This window comes from Cynocephalus volans, chromosome 11 (assembly GCF_027409185.1).
Source record: "Cynocephalus volans isolate mCynVol1 chromosome 11, mCynVol1.pri, whole genome shotgun sequence".
Lineage (NCBI taxonomy): Eukaryota > Metazoa > Chordata > Mammalia > Dermoptera > Cynocephalidae > Cynocephalus > Cynocephalus volans.
In genome coordinates, this window is record NC_084470.1 from 97,111,628 (window position 1) to 97,135,360 (window position 23,733).

General features: G+C 39.6%; 1 protein-coding gene across 4 annotated transcripts in view; it reads right to left on the bottom strand.

Moving 5' to 3' along the window:
- The window catches only part of TMCC1 (transmembrane and coiled-coil domain family 1), a 201,605-nt gene that overhangs the window by 13,926 nt on the left and 163,946 nt on the right, over positions 1-23,733 (bottom strand). For all 4 annotated transcript variants that reach the window (XM_063113760.1, XM_063113762.1, XM_063113763.1 and 1 more), the window contains exon 2: positions 3,700-4,634. In XM_063113760.1, the coding sequence (XP_062969830.1) occupies positions 3,700-4,634 (935 nt within the window). The remainder of the gene's footprint in view (positions 1-3,699; positions 4,635-23,733) is intronic.

The following is a 23,733-nucleotide window of genomic DNA, read 5'->3' on the forward strand; positions in this document are numbered from 1 at the left end:
CTTTTAAAACCCTCAGAACAATGCCTGGCCACCATTTTTAATCCATTCACTACTGCACAGCCCTACAATCCAGTTACCTCTTCAAGGCTCCATCTTTCAATCACCATAATAGGATTTCCCACCCTCTTAAGAGTCAGTGGAGCTAAGTTTCTTTTTTTTTAAAAGATGACTAGCAAGGGGATCTTAACCCTTGACTTGATGTTGTCAGCACCACACTCTCCCAAATGAGCAAACCAGCCATCCCTATATAGGGATCCGAACCCATGGCCTTGGTGTTATCGGCACCACACTCTCCCAAGTGAGCCATGGACCAGCCCTACTCAAAAAAAAATTTCTAAACCTAATCACCTACCTCCCCTAAATATATATCTCACTTTTATCTGAGAGCCCAATACAAAGCTCAAAGACTAAACATCTAGTTACTAGTCAAAGATTGAGGTGGAGTAGTTCAGATCCAAACTCTGCTACAGTGGCTTCCTGGATTAAGTGCTCATGGGTGCTGAAGGAATACTGTGTCAGTCATGGCACAATTATGTGGGTGAAGAGAGAGAGACTATATTCCACAGGCTTCAGAATGCTTCTGATTATTTCAGAGTTAAGCAGATGGTCTTCGGCAGCTGTTTTGACCTGGCGCTACTCACTGGAAGCACATTAAGTGAGTGACATTATTGAGAAGGGACTCTGGAAAGGGGAAATAATGACTGGGGTGGGGTTTCCTTACGTACATTTCACCTATTACCTACACTATTGTACTAGCTTGGGAAAACTTTCCAGAGCTTACATATTCACAGAATTTTATCAAAATACATTAAAAACAGAGACTCAACTTTTAGTAAACACACACTTCTACATGAGAAAGGCCCAATACCCATTGCCAATGCAGTTCACGCTTCTTAGAGCTAGACCAGTCTTTCAACCATACAGATTTCAGGGTTGAGCTTGAAAAAAGCCAGTCCTGGTATGAAAAGAACACTGGATTTGAAGTCAGATAATACTGGGTTTGAATACTGGCTTTACTACTTACTAAGTGAGCTTTGGCGAAATTTAAAACCCCACTGTGCCTCAATTTCCTCATCTGTAAAATGGGGAAAATACATTACACCTGCAGGGCTAAAATGTGTATAAAGTATCTAGCATTATGCATATCATAGGAGTTTAGTAAATGCTTTTAGAAGTAGTGTATCATCATCACCTTCAAATAACAAGCAGCAACACTGCATGGCCTCCCTCTTGTCAACTCAGATATTAGTAAAATAAAGCACAGAAAAAAAAAAAAAAAATGCAACTAGAGCAGCCATGCACATATTAACGTGTTCTTGGTCACAGAAGAGTCCATGAGGTCCTTTCTTAGTCTACTTCCTTCCTAGACAAAAGCAAAGCCTACAACAGTAGAAATAGAATTAGTAAAGGACTGCTATAAGCAGCTCACTAACAGTGTTGAAGAGATATGGATACTCTCTTCCTCTCTCTCTCTTTTTTTTTTTGAGGCTGGTGAGTTTGGAGATCTGAACCCTTGACCTTGATGTTTGTTACAAGGCTGTGCTCTAACCAACTGAGCTAACCGCCAGCCCAGTTGAAGAGATATGGAAAGGAGAAAAAACAAATCATAGAAAAAGCAGACAAATGAATTTTTAAAAGCCTAGGACCATTTACTGTAGAAGCATGTAAATTTATAGTCTCACTAACCTGAAAGTAGCACTCTAAGCTAGAACACTCTCACTCTAAGCTATTTCCATTAAATTAGATTTGTTACTTTGTTAAAAAGAAGATAGAGAAATTCCTCCAAAACTCTTAAAATGTGAAAAGTTTTGGAGCTTAAAATAGGCTTCAAATTGTGGAAAAAATTCCACCTGTGTGAAATGTTCACATAACTAACAAAGTTAGATAAATATATTTATTGTTACATATGTAATGATGGGGAAATCTCTAATTGCTCTATACAGGGAATTATCAGTGCAAAAAAACTGGGTAAAACAGTTTTGACTTTTCCAATGTCTTTCTTGGGAAAAAAAAGGCTTTTCTTTCTTCAAGATAAGGCTGAAGTGGGATGAGAAAACAGGTCAGATTACACATTATATAATGTCTGTCCCCCTCTCCCCAAGTTTTACCTCTCTTTTTGAAAGTTCTAAAGTTTTATTTATTTCCTCCTCATTCCATAAAACTAGTCATTTACCTATTACAGAGAACCCAAAACGCAATGAAAAAAATGCACTGCTCATTCCCTCCTAAGTGGCTTGGACTTGATCCATCTGATGAGGTGATGATGAGTAGCTAAAGTCCTGTCCTCTTTCTGACTTATTTACTTTTTTTTTTTTTTTTTTTTTTTTTGGTGGCTGGCTGGGACAGGGCTCCAACCTTGGACCTTGGTGTTATCAGCACCATGCTCTAACCAACTGAGTTCACCAGCCAGCTCCTCTGACTTATTTTAAATGTATACAAAGGTGGGTTTGGGAGACCTGTTTTTTCTATCTGATTTTCTCACATTGGCCTACATCTGACTCAAAGATATAACAAGACTTATATGAATTTTAAGCTCTGGAGGAATTTAAAAACTGGAATATTTTGCTATCTACTCAAAATAAAGGAGTCCAACTAGGCAGTTTTGTTTGTTTTTTGAGCAATTAGCTGTGGACTGCCCAGGTCTTCACGTTCAGAGGGAGGTAACAGTTAACAGCAGCTGCTACCTAACATCAATCAAGCACTATGGGACGAGACACTGAGCTGTGTGCTTTACATAAAAATTATTTAAAGTAAATGTCACAATTCTGAGGATTTCCTCTAGTTAGTAACTGAGACAGGACCTGAACCCAGGTCCTTCAAGGCCTGACATAACCTGTGGCTCCCATAAGACTGGTTCTTAACCTGCATCATGAGGTGGCCTATCTATGGCTGACAAAGTTTGGATCTGAATGAGTACTCCATGGGGGATATTATTTCTCTCCGCATGTGAAGGAAACAAGGGGAAAGGACACACATTTGGAGAACTAACAGTGGTCTAATGTGAATATGTACTGTAATATGAAACACAAAAAAGAGACCAGCTTCTGCCTTTAGCACAGATTGACTCAAAGCATCTAACCCTTTGAGAATTTTCTAGCTACCGTAAAACCACTTCATGTTTAAGTCCACTCCCATTCAAATATCTGTCAATCCATAATAAAGGTAACAGACATGCTTATCTGGATTTATTTCCAGTCTAATCATTCTACATCAATTGCCAGCCAGATAAGTATGTTTAAGCCCAAATATCTATGAGGTTCATTCACTACATTTTGGCTGGGATACATCTTTGATTTCCACAGAGTTCTGAGAATTACAGATCTTTTGAATTCCATGTAGTACAGTTATAGGTTGCAATAATTTAGGGATTCCGTGATAATAAATAAATAGGTGAAATGCCTTAGAAAGCTTGGGCTTCATTTTAAAGTTCTAAACTGGAATGGAAGACTGGAGAGTCATAGTAATGGTTCATCCTGTAACTAAAATGCTTCATCACTGTGTGATCTTCGGAGTCATTTAACTCCTATCCCTCTATTTTGCTCTCTACGAAATAGGAATTTATATGGATGTCATATGACATATCTAAAGTGCTCTGGACACTCTAGAGAAAGACAAAGACCTTTTTAAGCCACTTCCCTATATCCAAAGGGAGGAGAACCTCAAACAAATAGTTTAGGATTTTAATTCCATATAACTTACCTATATCGCTCCTCCTGTAAGGTCTGCATTATTAAGGAATAGTCCCTTTGATAATGTTCCTTGAGGGTCTCAAAGGATTCCTCTAGTCTTGCCTGGGTTTCCCGAATCTCCTGGATCTCATGTAGTAATGCATCAAATCCTGAGCTCTGCATGTCCAGGGTGTTTGTTTTGGAGCTGGATGCTCCTATAGCGATACCCCCAGTGGTGCTGTTGGCTCCCACTGAGCCTGAAGTGGCACTAGAACAATCTTCCTCACTACCGTACTTTGGGCTTGACTGAAAGTTGGAAATCACCCCCAAAGCCTTCCCCCCATCATCCACTTGGCCTTCCTCTAAAGAGTCCTTCAGGTTAGGGATATTGTCTGCACTGCCAAATTTGTTCCGAATCAGTGAGGCAATCTCTCTGGGCTTTGAGACCACAGCCCCTGCTGCTGAATGGGTGGCTTGGGAGAAGCTGGAAAGTCCACCTTTGACACTATCCACCACACCTTCACTGAAGCCAGTCACCTTTGCTCCCACATCCTTCAGACCCTGGTGCATGTCCCTGAAGACATCTTTTGGCTGCCGGGGGATCCCATTCTGCTCCACCTCTCGGAGCTTCCTGTGGTAGTGCTCAAGCTTCTTTTGTAGCTGGAGGATGGTCTGGGCAGATTTCTGGTTCTTCTTCTCAAATACCTGCTTGATGCGGGCTGCCTGCTGCTTATCTGCACTGTTGGCAAGCTTCAAGTACTCAGCAACGTTGTCATCCCGGGCTGTCTGTGCAATCTTGATCTGTTCTGTGAGCTTCAGGATTTTCTGCTGCAGGTGAGCAATGGCAGCCTTTGTGCGCTGAGGGTCTGGTGTTCCATCCACGGAGTCTGTGTGGATGCTGCCATCAGTGCTGGAGGCCACTGCACTGGAAGTCTGGGCGAGGCTGCTTACTTCCAACCGCTCGATCTAACATAAAAAGCAAGAGGTGGATGTTAGAAAAAGCCAAGAGGACTACCTCTCTGGAGTCAAGGGGCCAAATGTATTGAAAATTTACCCACTCTCAAATCTCAGAACAGATAGCTGACCTATAATTCCTCCTGTTCTGTATAAGCCCTGTCTTCCTCTTGGATACTGTCCTCATACAAATATACTTTAAACAAAACAGATATATGAAAAGAGATTTGCAGAAGATGTAAACTGAGGGTATTTTTCCTTTGCTAAAGGATTTATCACAGTATTTCTTTAAATAACAAAGCTCCCTTAGTGGGTTAAAGCATGAATGAATTCATGTTCTTCACACACACTTTTGTTCAGAAAAACATCTATGTGCAACAAGGCACACCTGCATTTTAATTTAATTATAGGAAAACCATTTTGGTGTTGAGACATCACTATAGCTCTGATCCACACTTACAGATTATGGTCATCTAAAAATGTTGTCAAGAAAAGTTATGTTGTTTGCCAGATATAAAAATCTAATTTTTATCACAGTGTCTTTTTATCCAAATCATGCCATGCATGATGGGATGATTCTCTGTCTTTTTTTTTTTAAAAGATGACCGGTAAGGGGATCCTAACCCTTGACTTAGTGTTGTCAGCACCACGCTCACCCAGTGAGCTAACTGGCCATCCCTATATGGGATCCGAACCCGTGGCCTTGGTGTTATCAGCACCACACTCTCCCGAGTGAGCCACGGGCGGGCCCATGATTCTCTCTATTCTAATAAGGACAGTTAATAGGTAGCTGGAGACAGGTGGAGGTAAGAATGAGAAGGTACTGCTGAAAGTGGCAAGGGTGGGGCTGGCCCGTGGCTCACTCGGGAGAGTGTGGTGCTGATAACCAAGGCCCCGGGGTTCGAATCCCATATAGGGATGGCCGGTTTGCTCACTGGCTGAGCATGGTGCTGACAACACCAAGTCAAGAGTTAAGATCCCCTTACCGGTCATCTTTTAAAAAAAAAAAAAAAAAAAAATGAAAGTGGCAAGGGTGAATGTTATCAAATCACAAGTAACTGTGATTAACTTAAGCAAGATAAGGTGAACACTGAGGGACATGGATAGCAAGAGGTAAGTAATTAAACAAGTTAAGGACCAAGGTCAGGTCTTTTGAAGCCCAAATTTTGTGAGTTTTATCCAGTAAAAGGTTTTTGTTAGGCAAGGGACTCCAAATCATACACACTACCCTTTCGTATGACTGAGAACCATTCAAAGGAGTTGAAGAAAAAGACAAATTGCTCAGATTTGAAAATTTAAACTTTCATACTTGAAAGTAGTTAGCCAAAGCTAGACAGAGGTCAGGTTTCCCAAACTCAGGAGAAAGAAATCCTTCAAGAAGGAGCCACTGGGTTTGGCTTGTGATAGTGAATTAGAGTCGAGTCCAAAGAAAAATGCTTTAGAAACCGCTCTCTGTTGAGCAGTTAACAGAAAGGAATAATAAACCATTTTAGGCTAATAAAAATTCCCAGTATAAGTGTCAAATTGTAAATTAACCATCTTGGAGATTAAGATCATACCCCTTCTTCTTTGTTCCCAAGCCTAATCTGTCTCTAGCAGCAATCTGCTAGAAAAAATTATATATAGGTTATCCCCCTATATTTTCATAATAATAATACAACAAATCTGAAATATTCATGAAATGCCAATAATTTTAACTTGCCAGCCTAGAAATGCATCCTCTATTTCATTTTCAGCTGAAATGTACTGTCTCAGTTTGTCATCTGAGCAGCAAAGTATGCTAATCTCTGAGCTACAAAACACATTTAGTTCATTACTGGATTCAATATATTAATTACAATTGATATGAATAAAAACAATATTATTTTCTTTTTAGATGAATAAATGAGAAATATTGTGAATTTAAAAAAATACTGAAATTAATGACAAAATGACATTATGCTCTACTAGTTAATAAAAAAGAGTATCCAGAACAGTTAGAGACAAGCACAATAACTGTTTTGTGTCACTGCCTCCTTCTACTTGATTTATCTTGAGGTGTATGCATTGAATTGACCAGAGGCAGCAGAAGGGAAGAGGTGCCAGAGTTCCAGATAACCAAGCTGCCAAGAGCTGCAACAAGAGCTCCTGGAAACTCACTTTCTTCAGGGCCGAGCTTCTAAGTTGGACAAAATTCCCATTGTTTGGTTGTCTTTCTGAACGGGATTTTAGATCCTATAATTATAGTATATAATATGACCCTGATGAAGTACAAGTATTTACGTTTAATAATTGTAGTGGACTGAATTATGGCCCCCCAAAACTCACTGAAGCTTGAATTGTGTCCCCCAAGTTTTATGTATTAGAAACTTGGCCCCCACTGTGACTGCTAAGAGGGTGGGAAATCCTATTATGGTAATTGAAAGGTGTAGCCTTGAAGAGGTGATTGGATTGTAGAACCATGCAGTAGTGAATGCATTAAAAATGGTGGTCAGGGGTGTGGTTCTGAGGGCTTTAAAAGAAGAGGAGAGTCTGTCTCTCTTGTCTGTCTCTCTCTCTCTGCTTCCATCATCTTGCAATGTGAGACCCCTAAGTCACTGTCGCCACCACCAGATGGACTCTGGACTTCCTAGCCTCAGAAACTGTAAGCAATAAATTTTGTTTTCTTTATAAATCACCCAGTTCTGTGTATTCTGCTATAAGCAACATAAACGGACTAAAAGAATAATTAAGCTCAAAGTCTACCACAATATGAAGGAAAGCAAATACGATGAACACTACCAGATCTAAGACTCCAAGTCTACGCATGCTCTAGTTTTCTTTCCTAGGTTTTCTATTATTAATATGAATATCAACTTATATGCAATCTATTAACTAAAGAAGGATAGATATAAAAATCAAATTTAACTATTAATCTGGGAGGATCAATTTTTTTTTTTTTTTTTAAAGATGACCGGTAAGGGGATCTTAAACCTTGTCTTGGTGTTGTCAGCAACATGCTCAGCCAGGCGAACAGGCCATTCTTATACAGAATCCGAACCCATGGCCTTGGTGTTATCAGCACCGCACTCTCCCGAGTGAGCCACGGGCCGGCCCTTAGGAGGATCAAAATTGATAATACTAGTGAAAAGACAGCTTAGGGTCTAGAATCAACTTTGATTAAATCTCTTTATATAATTATTTACAAATGATCACATTTTAGAGGTGATTCTATTTCCCAGCATAATAACTAAGAAATAAACCAGACTGTCTTTAATCTGACTTCTGTCCTACCTGGGCTATTTGGAGCCACAGTGTGTCATCCCATGCATGGCTTCCACACAGAATCATCAACATGCCTGCAAGAGTACAGCTGACAGAACCCAAGGGCTTCAGCCTCCAAAGAAAACTAACCCGTACAGCTTTAGCAGGAAGGTAGTTTATTTAACACCTGAAACCATGAATCACTGGATTACTCTGTAACTCCTTCCAATTTTGGCAAGCACTATTCTTATAAAGGAGGGAGAAATTGGGAAATGAAGAGAGAGGAAGAGAGTAGAGAAAGGGAGAGAGGAAGGGAAGGAAGGAGAAGAGGAGAGGACTAAGAAGAGTAGGAAGGGAGAGGAGAAAAGAAAAGAAAAGAATCACAAGGTGGGTGGTGAACACTCCTGATATTTTTTGACCTATGACAAAGTCCTTGAAGGGTAAGTCAATGCTCCTAGGCATGAATACTCAGTACTGCAAAGGTCTGACTTGGCTGTGAGTTACAAATGCAACTGAAAAGTGGTTCTCTTTTTCCATAGCCTTCACTGGCATATTAGGCTGTCCACATATGACAACATAAATTTAGATTTCCTAACTCACTCCAAACAGACAACTAAATTCCAAATCTAAAAGGCAATAACTTAAAACCATTCAAAGACAGTATTGGAAAATAGAGAGGGATTTTCTTAAACAGAAAAAGGCACAAATCTGAAAAACAAGGTTATTGAATCTGGCTCCACTTAGTGTAGTAGTGAAGCATGAATTTCGATATAAACTGCTTGCGTTGAAATCTGGCTTTGCTACTAGCCATATGATCTTGGGCAAGTTAGTAACCTCTGTACCCATTTTGTCAACTATAAAAAGGGGATAATACTAATGCTCACTTTAGAAGACTGCTGTGAGGATGAAATGAGTCAATAAATATAAAAGTGCTACGAGCAGAACCCGGCACACAGGGAGCTGTAAGCACTGACTATTATTTGTGTACCATGTGAGTGATCCCTCTAAAAAATTCAAATGTTAAAAGAAAGTATGTTCTGGAATCTTTTAAGATCTTTCATATTTAGGCATAAACAAAGGATATGTAGAGAGTCTGAACCAAAGGAATATTGTAATTCAACACTATAGCAAAAGTAATATAGTCAGCAAAATGGTGCAGCCTCGATGGAAAATGGTATGGAGGTTCCTCAAACAATTTCAGATAGATCTGCCATATGACCCAGCTATCCCACTCCTGGGAATATACCCAGAGCAATGGAAATCATCAAGTCGAAGGTATACCTGTTCCCCAATGTTCACTGCAGCACTCTTTACAATAGCCAAGAGTTGGAACCAGCCCAAATGTCCATCATCGGATGAGTGGATACGGAAAATGTGGTACATCTACACAATGGAATACTACTCAGCTATAAAAACGAATGAAATACTGCCATTTGCAACAACATGGATGGACCTTGAGAGAATTATATGAAGTGAAACAAGTTAGGCACAGAAAGAGAAATACCACATGTTCTCACTTATTGGTGGGAGCTAAAAATAAATAAATAAATTCACACACACACACACACACACACACAAACGGGGGGGGGGGGGGAGAAGACATAACAACTACAATTCCTTGAAGTTGATACGACAAGCAAACAGAAAGGACATTGTAGGGAGGGAGGGGGGAGAGGGAGGAGGGAGGGAGGTATTGGTAATGGGCCACAATAATCAACCACATTGTATATCGATAAAATAAAAAAAAAACAAAAATAATATTTCCATTTCTTAAAAAAAAAAAAAAAAAAAAAAATGCTCTAAGCCCCATTTTCCTCATCTGTAAAACAGAGATAATAAAAATTTTTTCTTCCTTAAAAAAAAAAAAAAAAAGTTGGGCCGGCCCGTGGCTCACTCGGTAGAGTGCGGTGCTGATAACACCAAGGCCAGGGGTTCGGATCCTATATAGGGATGGCCGGTTTGCTCACTGGCTGAGCGTGGTGCTGACAACACCAAGCCAAGGGTTGAGATCCCCTTACCGGTCATCTTTTTTTAAAAAAAAAAAATAAATTAATTAAAAAAAAATTTTTTTTAAAGTAATATAGTCATCTTTCTAGATAGTTGGCCTTGTAGCTAGAAACCTGCCTAGCAAACTTTCCAATCCTCACAACACCCCTATAAAGTAGACACTGTTATCCCTAATTTACAAATGAACTGTCTCACACCACAAGTTATCACAAGGCACAATGACCAAGGCAGCAGTAATTCACCTACTCAATAGAGCATCTTTTCTGACCATACATATATATATCCTGAGGGGCTTTCATTTCTGGTCATGCTCTCCTGTGAGAGGCTACAGCATTACTGTAGCAAGTGCTGTCCACTCATGGCTGAGGTTAGAATTAATTTGTAATTAATCTGTATAGAAAAAGGCTAGGACCAAAAATCAGTTGGTCAGTTAAATATATTTTGATTACTAATTATGAGTGAGGCAATGTGCTGAAAAGCTAGGAATATGGTCAAAAGACACAGTTCTGATTTAACTTCTGCTGTAACAAGCTGACTATACTGCTTTGTCTGCACTTTTTCTCTTACTATTAAGAATTCATTTGCCACACTTAGATCATCTATTAACTGATCTGAATTAATTGATCAGAAAACAACTCAAGAGAAAATTTAAAGAGATACACTTCAAAACACATTAATCAGGGGCAGAATGGATCCATTTAGGGCAGAGTATTTGATAAAGCTTTGTAACTGTTTATACTTTTCATCTGCAAATATATTAAAGATCTCTGTACTTCCTCTAAATGGATGAAAGCGTCAGAACACAACAGCACCCGCCTTCGAAAACAATCACACGTGAAGGTAATATGGTAGAAACAGCACTGACAAGAGAAAAGGACCTGGATTCAAACCTGGCTTTGCCACCTTACTAACTGCGTGTCTTTGGGTGATCTACTTGTTCTCTTGGAGCTTAGCTAACTTTTCTCATCTTCTCATAAGATTTTTTAAAAAGATGTTAAATATGTGTTAAATCAGATGACTCCTGCTAAACATGGTAAGCACTTGAGAAGCTGCCTTCTTCTATCACTTCACCATGTCTATAGATTCATTATTCAAAATCCAAGTATATATTTGTACCTAGAAAAGATTAAGAAATTCCTAACTTGATATCACTGTCTTCAATGAAAGCCAACAGCCCTGTCCTTAGTGTGACAGAATCATCTTATCTATGCTTTATGGAGTATTGGCTCTCTTTCAGGAATCTCAAATTCTGCACACTAAATAATCCAATTCATTTTTGAGAAAATGAAGAAGACATTTCAGGGTAAAAGGAGGAGGTAGTAGAGAGTGGGGAAGTCTGTAATTAATCTGAAAACAAATAGATGCTTGATTATTTTGTTTTTCTGAAAGTGTTTCGTTTCCAAGGCTAATTTCATCGACTAGATTGTACAGTGGCCTGTGCAAACTGATGGAGGGCATCTGTAGACCAGGTTCCGTTGTTTTACCCAAATTTTCATCTCACAGATATATGAGCAGTGACCATTTTATCTCATAGTATATGTTTTCAAACTGAAATTGGAGTATGTGGTTCAATTCAAGTACACTTAAGCAGGGAGGACAATAGGACAGGAGACTGCTCCCCAAATCCAATCTACACATTGTAATCCCTAGAGATTCATAATCTCGGCTCCAAGAACCACACAAGAATCTATCATCCAATCAACAATAAACATACAGATATTTTGGTTGGTCTTACAAGCTGTTCTTTCTCTGCCATCAGATTGTGTTGAGGCAGTAAAACACAGAGGAGAGTCCTGCCTTAGAACTCAGACAACTCTGGTTTGAATTTTGTGGCATCATCTCTGATGGAGTTTGGATGCGTTTTCCCCTCCAATACTCGTGGAAATTTGATCTCCAATGTGGCAGTGTTGGAAACTGATGGAGTCATGGGGGCGGATCCCTCATGAATGGATTAATGCTCTCCCTGGGGGAGGGGGGATTAATGAGTGAGTTCTCACTCTATTAGTTCCCGCGAGAGCTTGTTGCTTAAAAAGACCCTGGCCCCTTCTCTCTCTCTCTTGCTTCTTCTCTCGCCATGTGATCTGCTTGTACCTGCCAGCTGCCTGCCACTTTTCCACCATGAGTAGAAACAGCCTGAGGCCCTTGTCAGATGCAGCTGTCCCAGAATCTTAAGCCAAATAAACCTCTCTTCTTTATAAATTACCCAGTTTCAGGTATTCTGTTATAGCAACACAAAACAGACTAAAACAATCTCCTCAAGGCTTGCCTTCACCAACAACTCCCCATACCTCATTCCTATCAGAGAAAGAAAGAAAGAAGGAACTCTAAGTCTAACAGACCTTTATGCAGAAAGTATATCTTCATCGTGACAATTCTTTCACCCATTTCCACTGACTGTAGAAATGGCACGTGCATATCGAACCACTGCACACATATCTCTGTTGAGCAGTTTCCTCATGTGCAATTCTGACTGGTGTTTAGTTTGTTGCACTGGCACTGCACTGTGGAATGGAGAGGTGATCTCAAGGGGATGGGCGATAGTAGAAAATAAAAATGAACTTCAATCCACTAGCCCACAGCCAGCAAACTTTTTCTCTACATATTTCATCTTTCTGTTTTGGAGCTAAAACGAAAATTCAGACTATAGTCCAAAAAGAGGTCCTTTTAGTTGTCACAATAATTTTCTCTCACTTGATAAATAATTCTTGTACAGTTGGAGTACTTCATAAAAATTCCAGGAATCACTTTTCCACATTTTTACACAGAACTCTGATTACACAAAACAGCCTTAGGTTGTATGAAGATGCGTCTGGACCACCACAGAGGGAAATAGTGGAGCCAAGAGAGCAGGGTTCCTGGAAACCCTACTTGCTTCTGTTTTCATCTATTTTACAAAGGTAGAGAAATTTTGCTTAGAAAAATAAAAGATAAACAAAGATGTTTTATTACTTAATTTTTGTGAAGTTTGAAAAATCATTGATACACAAATAATACTCATGACAATCCTGGTCACACTATAGTCTGTCTCAAACTTTCTTTATTTACTAAGAATCACTTAAGGCCCCTTTTTCTTTTCCACCACCAGTACTTTTTAGGTCCATCTTCCATAAAGAATAAAGTTTAAAATCATTTCGTGGGTGACACTACATATGTGAGGATGAGTAGAGGACATACTCCTTTAATGTGAATTCTGGGTAGGTTTGCTCACCAGCTATGTAGCTAACGATCCTACCAGGTGCCTCAGCAAGATGACAAAACAACTATATCATGGATCATTTGGGAAAAATGGAAACCTCAAATTTAAATCCATATAGGCTAAGGGTCACAGCTGCATGTGGTTCTTCTGACATGGCATGCTGTTTCTTTTTCTTTCTTTTTTTTTTTTTTAAAAGATGACCAGTAAGGGGATCTTAACCCTTGACTTGGTGTTGTCAGCACCACACTCAGCCAGTGAGTGAACCGGCCATCCGTATATGGGATCCGAACCCGGGGCCTTGGTGTTATCAGCACCGCACTCTACCGAGTGAGTCACAGGCCGGCCCATGGCATGCTGTTTCACACAGTTCCCTTGGCCAGGCCAGGGCATGCTGTCCTTTCTTTTTCTGGCTAACGCCTATTCAGACTTCAAGACTAAGTCCACGTGTAACCTCCTCTAGGAAATCTTTCCTGATAGCCTCCCTCTCTCAGCTGAATTAGTGCTTCTTCCCTTACAGCAGTATTCCCATATATCCTATACATGCTTCTCTATCACTATATCACATTACATTGAAATGATTGTTTGGGTGTCTTGCCTCCATTGACTTAAGTTCCTAAGGGCAGAGATCATGTAACATTCATCTTTGTACCCCAAGAAGCTAGCACAATGTCTTGTACAAAGAAGATAACTGGTAAATGTTTGTTTACTATTTGTTTGCTATAAATGCTCACCAGCATCTCCTTCACATGATCCTTCTGGGTCTCACATGTCATGCAGTGCTTGAGCCTATGTTACTACAAATAGAACAAACTCCAAAATTTTTGTAAAAATAGTTTCCAAAAATGTTACTCTTCTTTCCAAGGCTGCTGAGGAAAAACTACTGACTGGGTTTATATTATTATTTATATTATTACCATCAGTTTATATTATTACCATCCTATCCAGCTCACCCTGTTCCAATCCAACTACAAAATACTCAAAGGATCGAGGGTTACTGCTCCAAATTGTTTTGTCACAGGAGGACTGATTTCCCAGCTTATATGAAACAAACATCATCAAGAATTAGCACTGCCAGGTATACTTCAGGGTCTGATGTGTGGACTTCATGGATCCATATGAGCCTGGTTGGATGATATATTCTCATTATAAAAAAACTTTACAGAATACCCGCTATGTACAGGGCCTATGCTAGGCATCGGAGGTACAAAAAAATATGATGCTCCGAAGGAGCCTGCAATCCTAGTTGTGATAATATAAGTAGACAACAACATGCTGCTTTGTTATGGGTTTTATTTTTATAAGCACAGATTCTTTGAGCTAGGAAGAAACCTAAGAGGTCATCAAGTTAAAATTTATTTTATAGATGAGTAACAGATTTTAAGGGAAAGATCACTCCCTGACAACTAAAAGATAAATGACATATACTGAAGAAAAGGAGATACACTGTTCAACTTCACTGGGGGTTTTCAAATTATCAGTTCACATGTGCCAGTACAAGTATCCAAGCAGACTTCATACCTGCATGTTAAGAATGTCATAGGAGGACATGCTAACGAACAATTGGAACAGATGATCCAAGTTTCCTAACTGTTGAAAATTGTTTTCTATTCTCTGAGCATGTACTAATCAGGAGAAAGAGAAGGTGACACAGAAACATACTTTCACTGCTGAGAATTTTAAAACACATAAAATTTATGTGCAGATAAGCCAATTTGACTGTAAAACTGCCAGTAAGTTCCCCTTTATAAGTTAATTCCTGCTACAAATACTTTTATGACACAAGTCTCATTAAAACGAAAGATTTCTCAGCCTTAGCTTAATCCTATTTATTTCAAGCAATTTTGATAAAACAAAATTCTAAATAATAAAAAAATCTGAAAAGCTTAATGAGGGATGTGATAATCTGGCTGTCCCTGAACTGGTTATCATGACTTGTTAGGTAGCTTGTGAGAAGTAGAGGCTCCAAGGAGGGGCTGTCTTCTTGCTCTTAAAAATCATTTATTTGTCAATGAATTCTAAATGTATAGACCTCCAGCCCATACACCTGTTAATTCTAGACTCATATATTCAACTACCTACTCAGTATCCTACTTGGGTGTCTAAAACTTTCATATTTATCATGCTCCTGATATCCCCCAAACAGGCTTCTCCTGCAGTCTTCCCTATCTCAGTTCATGGTGAGTTTGTTGATCCACTTGCTCACATCCAGGGCTTGGGTGTCATCATGACTCCTTTTTCTCTCAAATATCCTAACCAATTAACAACAAAATTAATAATCATAGCTGCGAATACATATAGTATATTACTTACTATGTGCTAAGCACTATTCTAAATCTTTTGTATGTTTAGTAAATTGTTTAATTCTTATAACCACACGACAAGATGGGTATTACTACTTATCCTCTTATATTTTATTTTTTTGGTGGCTGACTGGTATAGGGATCTGAACCCTTGACCTTGTTATAACACCACACTATAACCAACTGAGTTAACTGGCCAGCCTTATCCCTATTTTATAGCTAAGAAAACCAAAGCATATAGAATTTAAGCTGTCCAAGATAACAAAGTAAAAAGTAGCAGAACCAGTGTTTGAACCCAGATAGCTCGGCTGCAAGGTCTGTGCTGTTACCCACTATGTATGTTACACTGCCCTAGAAAATGCTTCGGGATCTACTTGTGAAAGAGATGCAGATCTGAGATGCACTTCCCACTAAAATTCCGCTGCTGCTGCTCTGGTCTAAGCCACTATTAGCTGTGGCCTGGGTCATTTCAACAGTCTTCTAACTATTACTGAAGTGATACTTTTATAATCAATTCTATGGAGAGCATCCAGAGTGGTTCTTTCAAAACGCAAGTCAGACAGCAACACTCTTTTACACCTAAAACTTTCCAGTGGCTCCCTATTTCAGTCAAAATAAAAGCCAACATCCTTAAAATAGCTGGAACAGCCACAACCTCACACCTGTACCACATCCCATTACTTCGCTGACTTCACCTGCTACTATTCACCCTCTTATTCCACTGCTGCCAGCTACAGTGGCCTCCCAGCTGCTCATGGGATGCATGTGCCAGTGCACCTCCGTTCCAGGCCTTTTGCTCAGGGCTCCTTCTGCCCAGAATGCTCTTTCCTCGGACACCCTCATGGCTTGCTCATCATTTCCTTCAATCTTTGCTTCAGTGTCACCTTAGCAGTGAGGATTTCACTGACTGCCCAATTTAAAACTGCGAACTCCACTTCCATTATGAACCCCTGTTCCCTTTCCTGACTTCCCTTTTCTACACAGAACTTTTTACCTTCTGACATATTATGTAGTTTTATATTTATCATCAAAAGCCAGAATGTAAGGTCCACAAAAGTAGGGATTTTCATGTTTTGTCCACTTTTGTTTCTCTAACAACTAAAACTGTGCATGACACTCAATAGCTGTTCATATTTGCTGAACGAATGAAAATATTTCCTATTTGCTGACTTATTCAGAGTATATTTTGGGTGTGGCTATTTTCTACTCTTCCATTAAAACTTGAAATGGTTCTGTTTATTGTATTACCAAGGGATCTTAACAAGGTTATTTGTAACTTTTTATTTGTGTCATAACAGGATCTTATTAAATCACAGACTGACTTCTAAATCTTCCTGAAGTAACTTTTCTTCATACATCAAAAATACTTGCCTCCAAAATCAGATATTCCATTTTTTAAAAAAAGCCTAGCATTGGTTTATACTTTTGCATTAATTACACTAATATAAATTAGTCCCCCCTCTTGTTTTATTCAAAACAGGGGTTAAATGCCCAACATTATTCTTTTCCTATGTGAACTATAAGAATATTTCCAGGATTATCTCACTAGGCTTACTCCTACAGTAGACATCTTCTGAGAATATGAAAGCTCAGGGTTCCATCTGGTTTATAAGTAAATCTGATGATTATGATAGTAGCATAAGTAGTAGTAGCAGTAACTGAGTGCTTACTATGTACCTATGTTAAACAAGAGTACAGGAGGCCATTATTTTGGACAGAACTCCTGACCTAGTCCCAAGCAGATCAGACCAAACCAAAATGGAGTCACTTATGTTAAGTACCACATAATAAAACTAAAACTTTAAGAAAGCAGATCTCAAAACAGACCAGTTTTCTTTTTCTCCTGAAAACAAGAGATTCCAGCCTAATAATGAAGTCCCCTCTGCTCTAACACTTATGAAAAAGTAACGTGATGCTAATCAGTTTTTTTTCTATTGTTCTGTTTCCTTAATCCCACATTATCAAACCTACTATTCAGCTATATCCCAGTGGAATCTAACACCATATAAATCCATTTATAGTGGTAACATAGAGTGATGGTGTACCTATAAAGTTTTGGTCAATTTCTCAAAATTGAGAGGTTGACCAAAAGGGGAAATTGTTAAATTAAGTTTGGCCTAAAGCTTTCTTCAGACATGGTGAACTGTAACCTAACTTTATGTGCAAACAGACAGTGATCTACTCTTGTAATGAGTAACTCAGTCTCAGCCAATTACAGGCAGCCAACCATTCAAACTGTATTCAAGTAAGACAAACGCCCAGCCGTAACCAATCCAGCTGTTTCTGTACCTCACTTCTGTTTTCTGTATGGCACTTTCCTTTTCCTGTCTATAAATCTTAGCCAACCATACAGCAGCCTCAGAGTCACTCTGAACCTATTCTGGTTCTGGTGGCTGCCGATTCGCAAATTATTCTTTGCTCAATTAAACTCCATTAATTAATCTAAAGGTTTTCTTTTAACATCTGGTACAAATCTAAATGCTTTGCTTATAATGATTTAGCTAATCCTCAAACAACCCTAGGAGTAATCCCCATTTTACAGCTGAGGAAATTGAGTCAGGGGAAGTTAAGTGACTTTCTCAAGTTCACACAACCAGTGAGCAGCAGAGTTAGGATGTGCACCCAGAGTTGGACTTCAGAGTCTTTGCTCTTCATTACAATGCTTCTCATAATGGCCATGATCATCACCACTTGGAGGAACAGAAAAAAATGGCACTGATGATTTCTACAAAGTTAGACTGTGAAAGGGAATACCATATATAGGATTATATCCTTCTTTCTAAAGTTTATTAACTATACACATGCAAAGCATGAAGTGAGGTGCTATGGGAGACGTAACAGAGGTAGTGATATGGCACTGTCCAAGGGCAGCTTATATGATGGAAAGTGGGGAGGAAAGGTTGTGTTAGTTTATTTACTGTCACTTATAAAAGAATACCTGAAAATGGGTAATTTACAAAGAAATGGAACCTATTTCTTACAGTTTTGGAGCTGAGAAGTCCGAGGTCAAGGGATCATATCTGGTGATGCCCATCTTCCTGGTAGGAACTCTGCAGAGTCCCAAGGCAACGCAGGGCATCACATGGCAAGGGGGCAAGAGCGGGTTAACATGCTCACTTGCTCTCCTTATAAAGCTACCAGTGCCACTCCATGATAACCCATTTATCCATTAACACATTAATCTATGAGTGAGCTAATCCACTCATGAGGGGACAGCCCTCATGATCTGATCACCTCCCAAAGGATCCCATGTTCCAAACAGCGGAGTCGAATTTCCCACCCTCTTAACACTGTTACAATGGGACCAAGCTTCGATATGAGTTTTGGGGGAATATTCAAACTATAGCAAAGGTCAAATAATTTATTTTAATATGTAAAATACATATATTTTAAGATTTATGATAGTTTTGAAACATCTTTGGGGATTCAGAAAAGGGAAATCTGGTTTGAGATGGGAAGACTAAGACTTATAAAGTAGATGGCGTTTTTGCTGTGCCTCAAAATAGTAGGATTCTGACAGATTTATAGGGAGGGTCATTTTGGTAAAAATAAATGGCAAGAGGACAGAAAATTTCTAGATATTTTGTAAAACAGTAAATAATGTAGTTTGGTTGATATTTGGGGAAAGTATAGGAATACTCATGGCTTGGATTTATTTTCATTCAAATAATCTTTTTTACCACCTAACGTGCTAGGAGATAAAGATTGTCTGAAGACTGGTCAAAGTTTTTTCATTAATGGACTGACATTAACAGAGCTATGTACTTAGAATCTTTCTCTGATATCCATGAATAGATAAAATGGAGTATGGAGGGCCAGCCCGTGGCTCACTTGGGAGAGTGTGGTGATGATAACACCAAGGCCATGGGTTCGGATCCCTGTATAGGGATGGCCGGTTAGCTGCTCACTTGGGAGAGTGTGGTGCTGACAACACAAAGTCAAAGGTTAAGATCCCCTTACCGGTCATCTTGAAAAAAAAAGGAGTATGGAGAGGCTGGTGGTCAGGAGACCAGGTAGGAAGCTATAATAGTAATGATAATTCACTAGCACACAGTTTGAACAGAAACAAGAAAGAGGGAGGGATGAAAAGGCCCTACGCATTCCTACTATTGGAGCTTCTACCCACATATAAAACACATTAAATACACCCATATGCTAACCATACAAGATCTCTTACATTAATGTCAGAGTATTATCCCAACAGTATACTTTTTTCCAGTCTACCTTGTACACCACAGTTCGGTAAGTATCCCAAGGATAGATTTCTTATCTTTTTCTAACTTGGTTTCCCTGGGGTCTAATAGACAGATGTTAAATAAACATCTGCTGAATGAATAATTGGATTCACATTACATTTCCTCAAACACTGCTGTATTTTTCCAGTTCCATCTCTGCTTTTATGAGACTATCAATAACTTTCTAGTGCCTTTCATGTTAACATTCCATTATTTTCCTTAAAAGGCAAACTAAGAGATAATTTTAGGAAAATGACAACAGAGGTAAATGACAATATCAGCAGTAGTAATTTTAGAGAAGCAGGGCAATGGACTGGAAAGAGTGTGAATATTAGAGTCAAGCACAGCTGGAATCTGAAGCCATGTTACAAAACTGACTTACCTGGACTATTTAACTTCTGAGTCCATTTTCTCATTTTTTTTATAGGGAGAACAGCACCTCCCTTGCAGGATTAAATCAACAAAATACACATAAATTGCTTGATACCTTAAGATCCCCAAAGTAGATACTAACATCAAGTTGTAGAATACTGTTCAGGTTTTTCCATAAATACTTCCTCCAAAAATTTTTGTATTAGGTCATAGCTTTAAGAAAAGACCAAAACAAAGTTGCCTTAAGTATTCTGAGACATATTCTGAGACTTATGTGAACACCAAACCTCTACCTAGCAAAACAAAACAGGAAAAATAGGAAACATTCCCCAAAATTGGGAAAAATGACCAATGACTAGAACACTGTAATTAGCAACTCCAGTAGAAGAAAAAACAGTACTATCCTCGTCTTTGAGGATTTAAATTGCTTCCCAATGCTGAAGATGACATTTCCCCCCTAAATTACTTGTTATCTGTTGCTGAAAAAAGCACAAACTTAATTTGATTATAAAAAAAAAAAAAAAAAAAAAAAAAAGAATAGCAACCTTCCAGTTCTAGAAGATAGGTCAAATTCACAAAAATCCGGGCGATCCAAGCAGTTTCAAACGGCTTGGAAAAGGCCCCTCGGTTCTGACCCGGCAGAGAAGGTGTTGGTAGAATTCAGGTCTTTCCAGCGCTGAAGGTTTGGGGGACCAACACAATCGCCGACAGTGGAGGTTAAGCAGGCCTTGCTACTTTAAGAAGCAGTTTGGGACGTCCAGTCAAGATGGCGGAATAGACGGTCCCTAGCATCACTCTCTCCCACAAATCAACCGATTTAAACTATAAAAACATAACATCAAGTGCATATGGAATACGGGTAGACGTCCAGAAGAGAAGGCAGAAGCTCCACGGAGACCACATGCCCTGCGGGGCTGCCATCGCACCATCCGGCAGATAGGCTACGCCGCCGCCACCAGCTCCATTCCCAGCCAAACCCAGTGCGCACAGAGTGGAGAGACATCCGGCAGGGGAGGTGGAGGCGGAGGCTCCGCAGTAACCACACACCCTGTGGGGCCGCCACTGCATGATCCAGCAGGTAGGCTTCACCGCAGGCACCCGGCTCCACACCCAGGCTGGCCTAGTGCGCTCGAAGCAGGGAGATGTCTGGCAGGGGAGGCAAGAACTCCAAGGGGACCACACTGCTGCCGCGCGATCCAGCAGCCTGGCCCAATGGGTACGGAGCACAGAGACGTCCAGCAGGGGAGATAGAAACTCCATAGAGTCCACACACCCTGTGGGGGGGCCGCCGCAGCACAATCCAGCAGCAGGTAAGCTTCACCACCACCACCCGGCTCCATCCCAAGCCCAGCCTAGTGCGCACAGAGCAGGGAGACATCCTGCAGGGGAAGGGGAAGCTCTGCAGAGACCACACACTCTGCAGTGCCTTGGCACATCCTAGCAGCCTGGGCCAGAGCACACGGAACAGGAAGAAGTCTGGCACGGGAGGTGGAAGCTCAGGAGAGACCACAAACCCTGCGGTACCACCCGGTGATCCAGCAGCCCGGCAGAGTCCAACTTGACCAGAGAGGTGGCTCCCCGGAGAGGCCCAAGACCCGAGGCAACCACACACGCAAGGCACTAGTGGCTAACTGAGCAGTCAATGAGGTAGCCATACCAAACTGGCAACCACAGCAACATCTTAGTCAGTCAATAGTGTCAAACCTGTGGAATGTGAAACCTCCTGCCACAATGAATAAAAATCAAAGAAAAGATACCAGAAATACGAAAAATAAAGAAAAGTACACCACCGAAGGATAATAACTCAAGCTCCAGATCCTATAGAACAAGAAGTCCTTGAAATGACTGATAAGGAATTTCGAGTGATAATTCTAAGGAAATTGAATGAGATACAAGAAAACTCAGCTGGACATCATGATGAAACGAGGAAAAGTATACAGGACCTGAAAGAAGAAATGTACAAGGAAATCAATGCCCAGAAAAAAAATGTAGCAGAACTTGACAAACTAAAGAAGTTATTCAGCGAAATAAAAAACACAATGGAGAGTTTAACCAGCAGGCCTGCGGAAATTGAAGAGAGAACCTCTGAACTTGAAGATGGGTTGTTTGAAATAACACAAGCAGACAAAAAAAAGAAAAAGAAAAAGAAAAGAAAAGAAAAAAGAATCAAAGGCATTGAAGAAAATCTGAGAGAGATATCAGACAACATTAAGCGCTCAAATATCTGAGTCATGGGTATTCCAGAAGGGGAGGAAAAAGGAGATTGCATTGAAAACATATTCAACAAAATAGTGGCAGAAAACTTCCCAGGTATAGGAAAAATCACAGATCTTCAGATCCAGGAAGCTCAATGATCTCCAAACACATTCAACCCAAAAAGGTCTTCTCCAAGACATGTTATAGTCAAATTGGCAAAACTCAAAGACAAAGAGAGAATCTTAAAAGGTGCAAGAGAAAAGCGGCAAATCACCTATAAGGGAGCCCCAATCAGGCTAACATCAGACTTTTCAACACAAACCCTAAAAGCCAGAAAGGAATGGGATGATATATTCAAAATACTAAAAGACAGAGATTGCCAGCCAAGAATAGAATACTCTACCCTGGAAGGCTATCCTTCCGAAATGAAGGGCAAACAGTATATTTCTCAGACAAACAAAAACTGCGGGAGTTCACCACCACATGACCACCCTTACAAGAAATTCTCAAGGGAGTACTGGGTTTGGTTCCTGAAAAATAACTACCACTGCCAGAAAAACCCAAGAAAAATCTAAACCCACTAGTATAACAAAAATGGCATTCATGAAGAGAATACAAACAAACAAAAAGGCTATCTACAACCTAAGGAACCAACAAACACAGAAAACAAACAGTAAATCAGAAAGCAAGGAACAAAAGACACCTAAGAAAACCAAACAACAATCAACAAAATGCTAGGAATAAATCAATACTATTCAATAACAACTCTTAATGTAAAAGGCTTAAATTCCCCAATCAAAAGACACAGACTGGCTGACTGGATTAAAAAGGAGGACCCAACTATATGCTGCCTTCAAGAGACCCACCTCACCCATAAAGACTCACATAGACTAAGACTGAAAGGATGGAAAAAGATTTACCATGCAAACAGAAAAGAAAAACGAGCTGGAGTAGCTATTCTTATATCTGACAAAGTAGACTTTAAACTAAAAACGATAAAAAGAGACAATGAGGGACACTACGTAATGATAAAAGGACTGATCCATCAAGAAGACATAACAATCATAAATATGTACGCACCCAATGTTGGAACAGCCAGATTTATAAAACAAACTCTATTAGACCTAAAGAAGGAAATAGACACTAATACCATAATAGCAGGGGATCTGAACACCCCACTGTCAATATTGGACAGATCATCTAGGAGAAGAATCAGCAGAGAAACACAAGATCTAAACAATACTCTAAGCCCATTGGACTTGGCAGATATTTACAGAACATTCCATCCAACAACCTCAGAATATTCATTCTTCTCATCAGCACATGGATCATTCTCCAGGATAGATCACATATTAGGTCACAAATCAAGTCTCAACAAATTCAAAAAAATTGGAATTATCCCATGTATTTTCTCAGACCACATGGATTAAAATTAGAAATCAATAACAAACGAAATTCTGGAAACTATACAAACACTTGGAAATTAAACAGCATTCTACTTAATGACATATGGGTCCAAGAAGAAATCAAGCAGGAAATCCAAAAATTTATTGAAACTAATAGAAATAATGATACATCATACC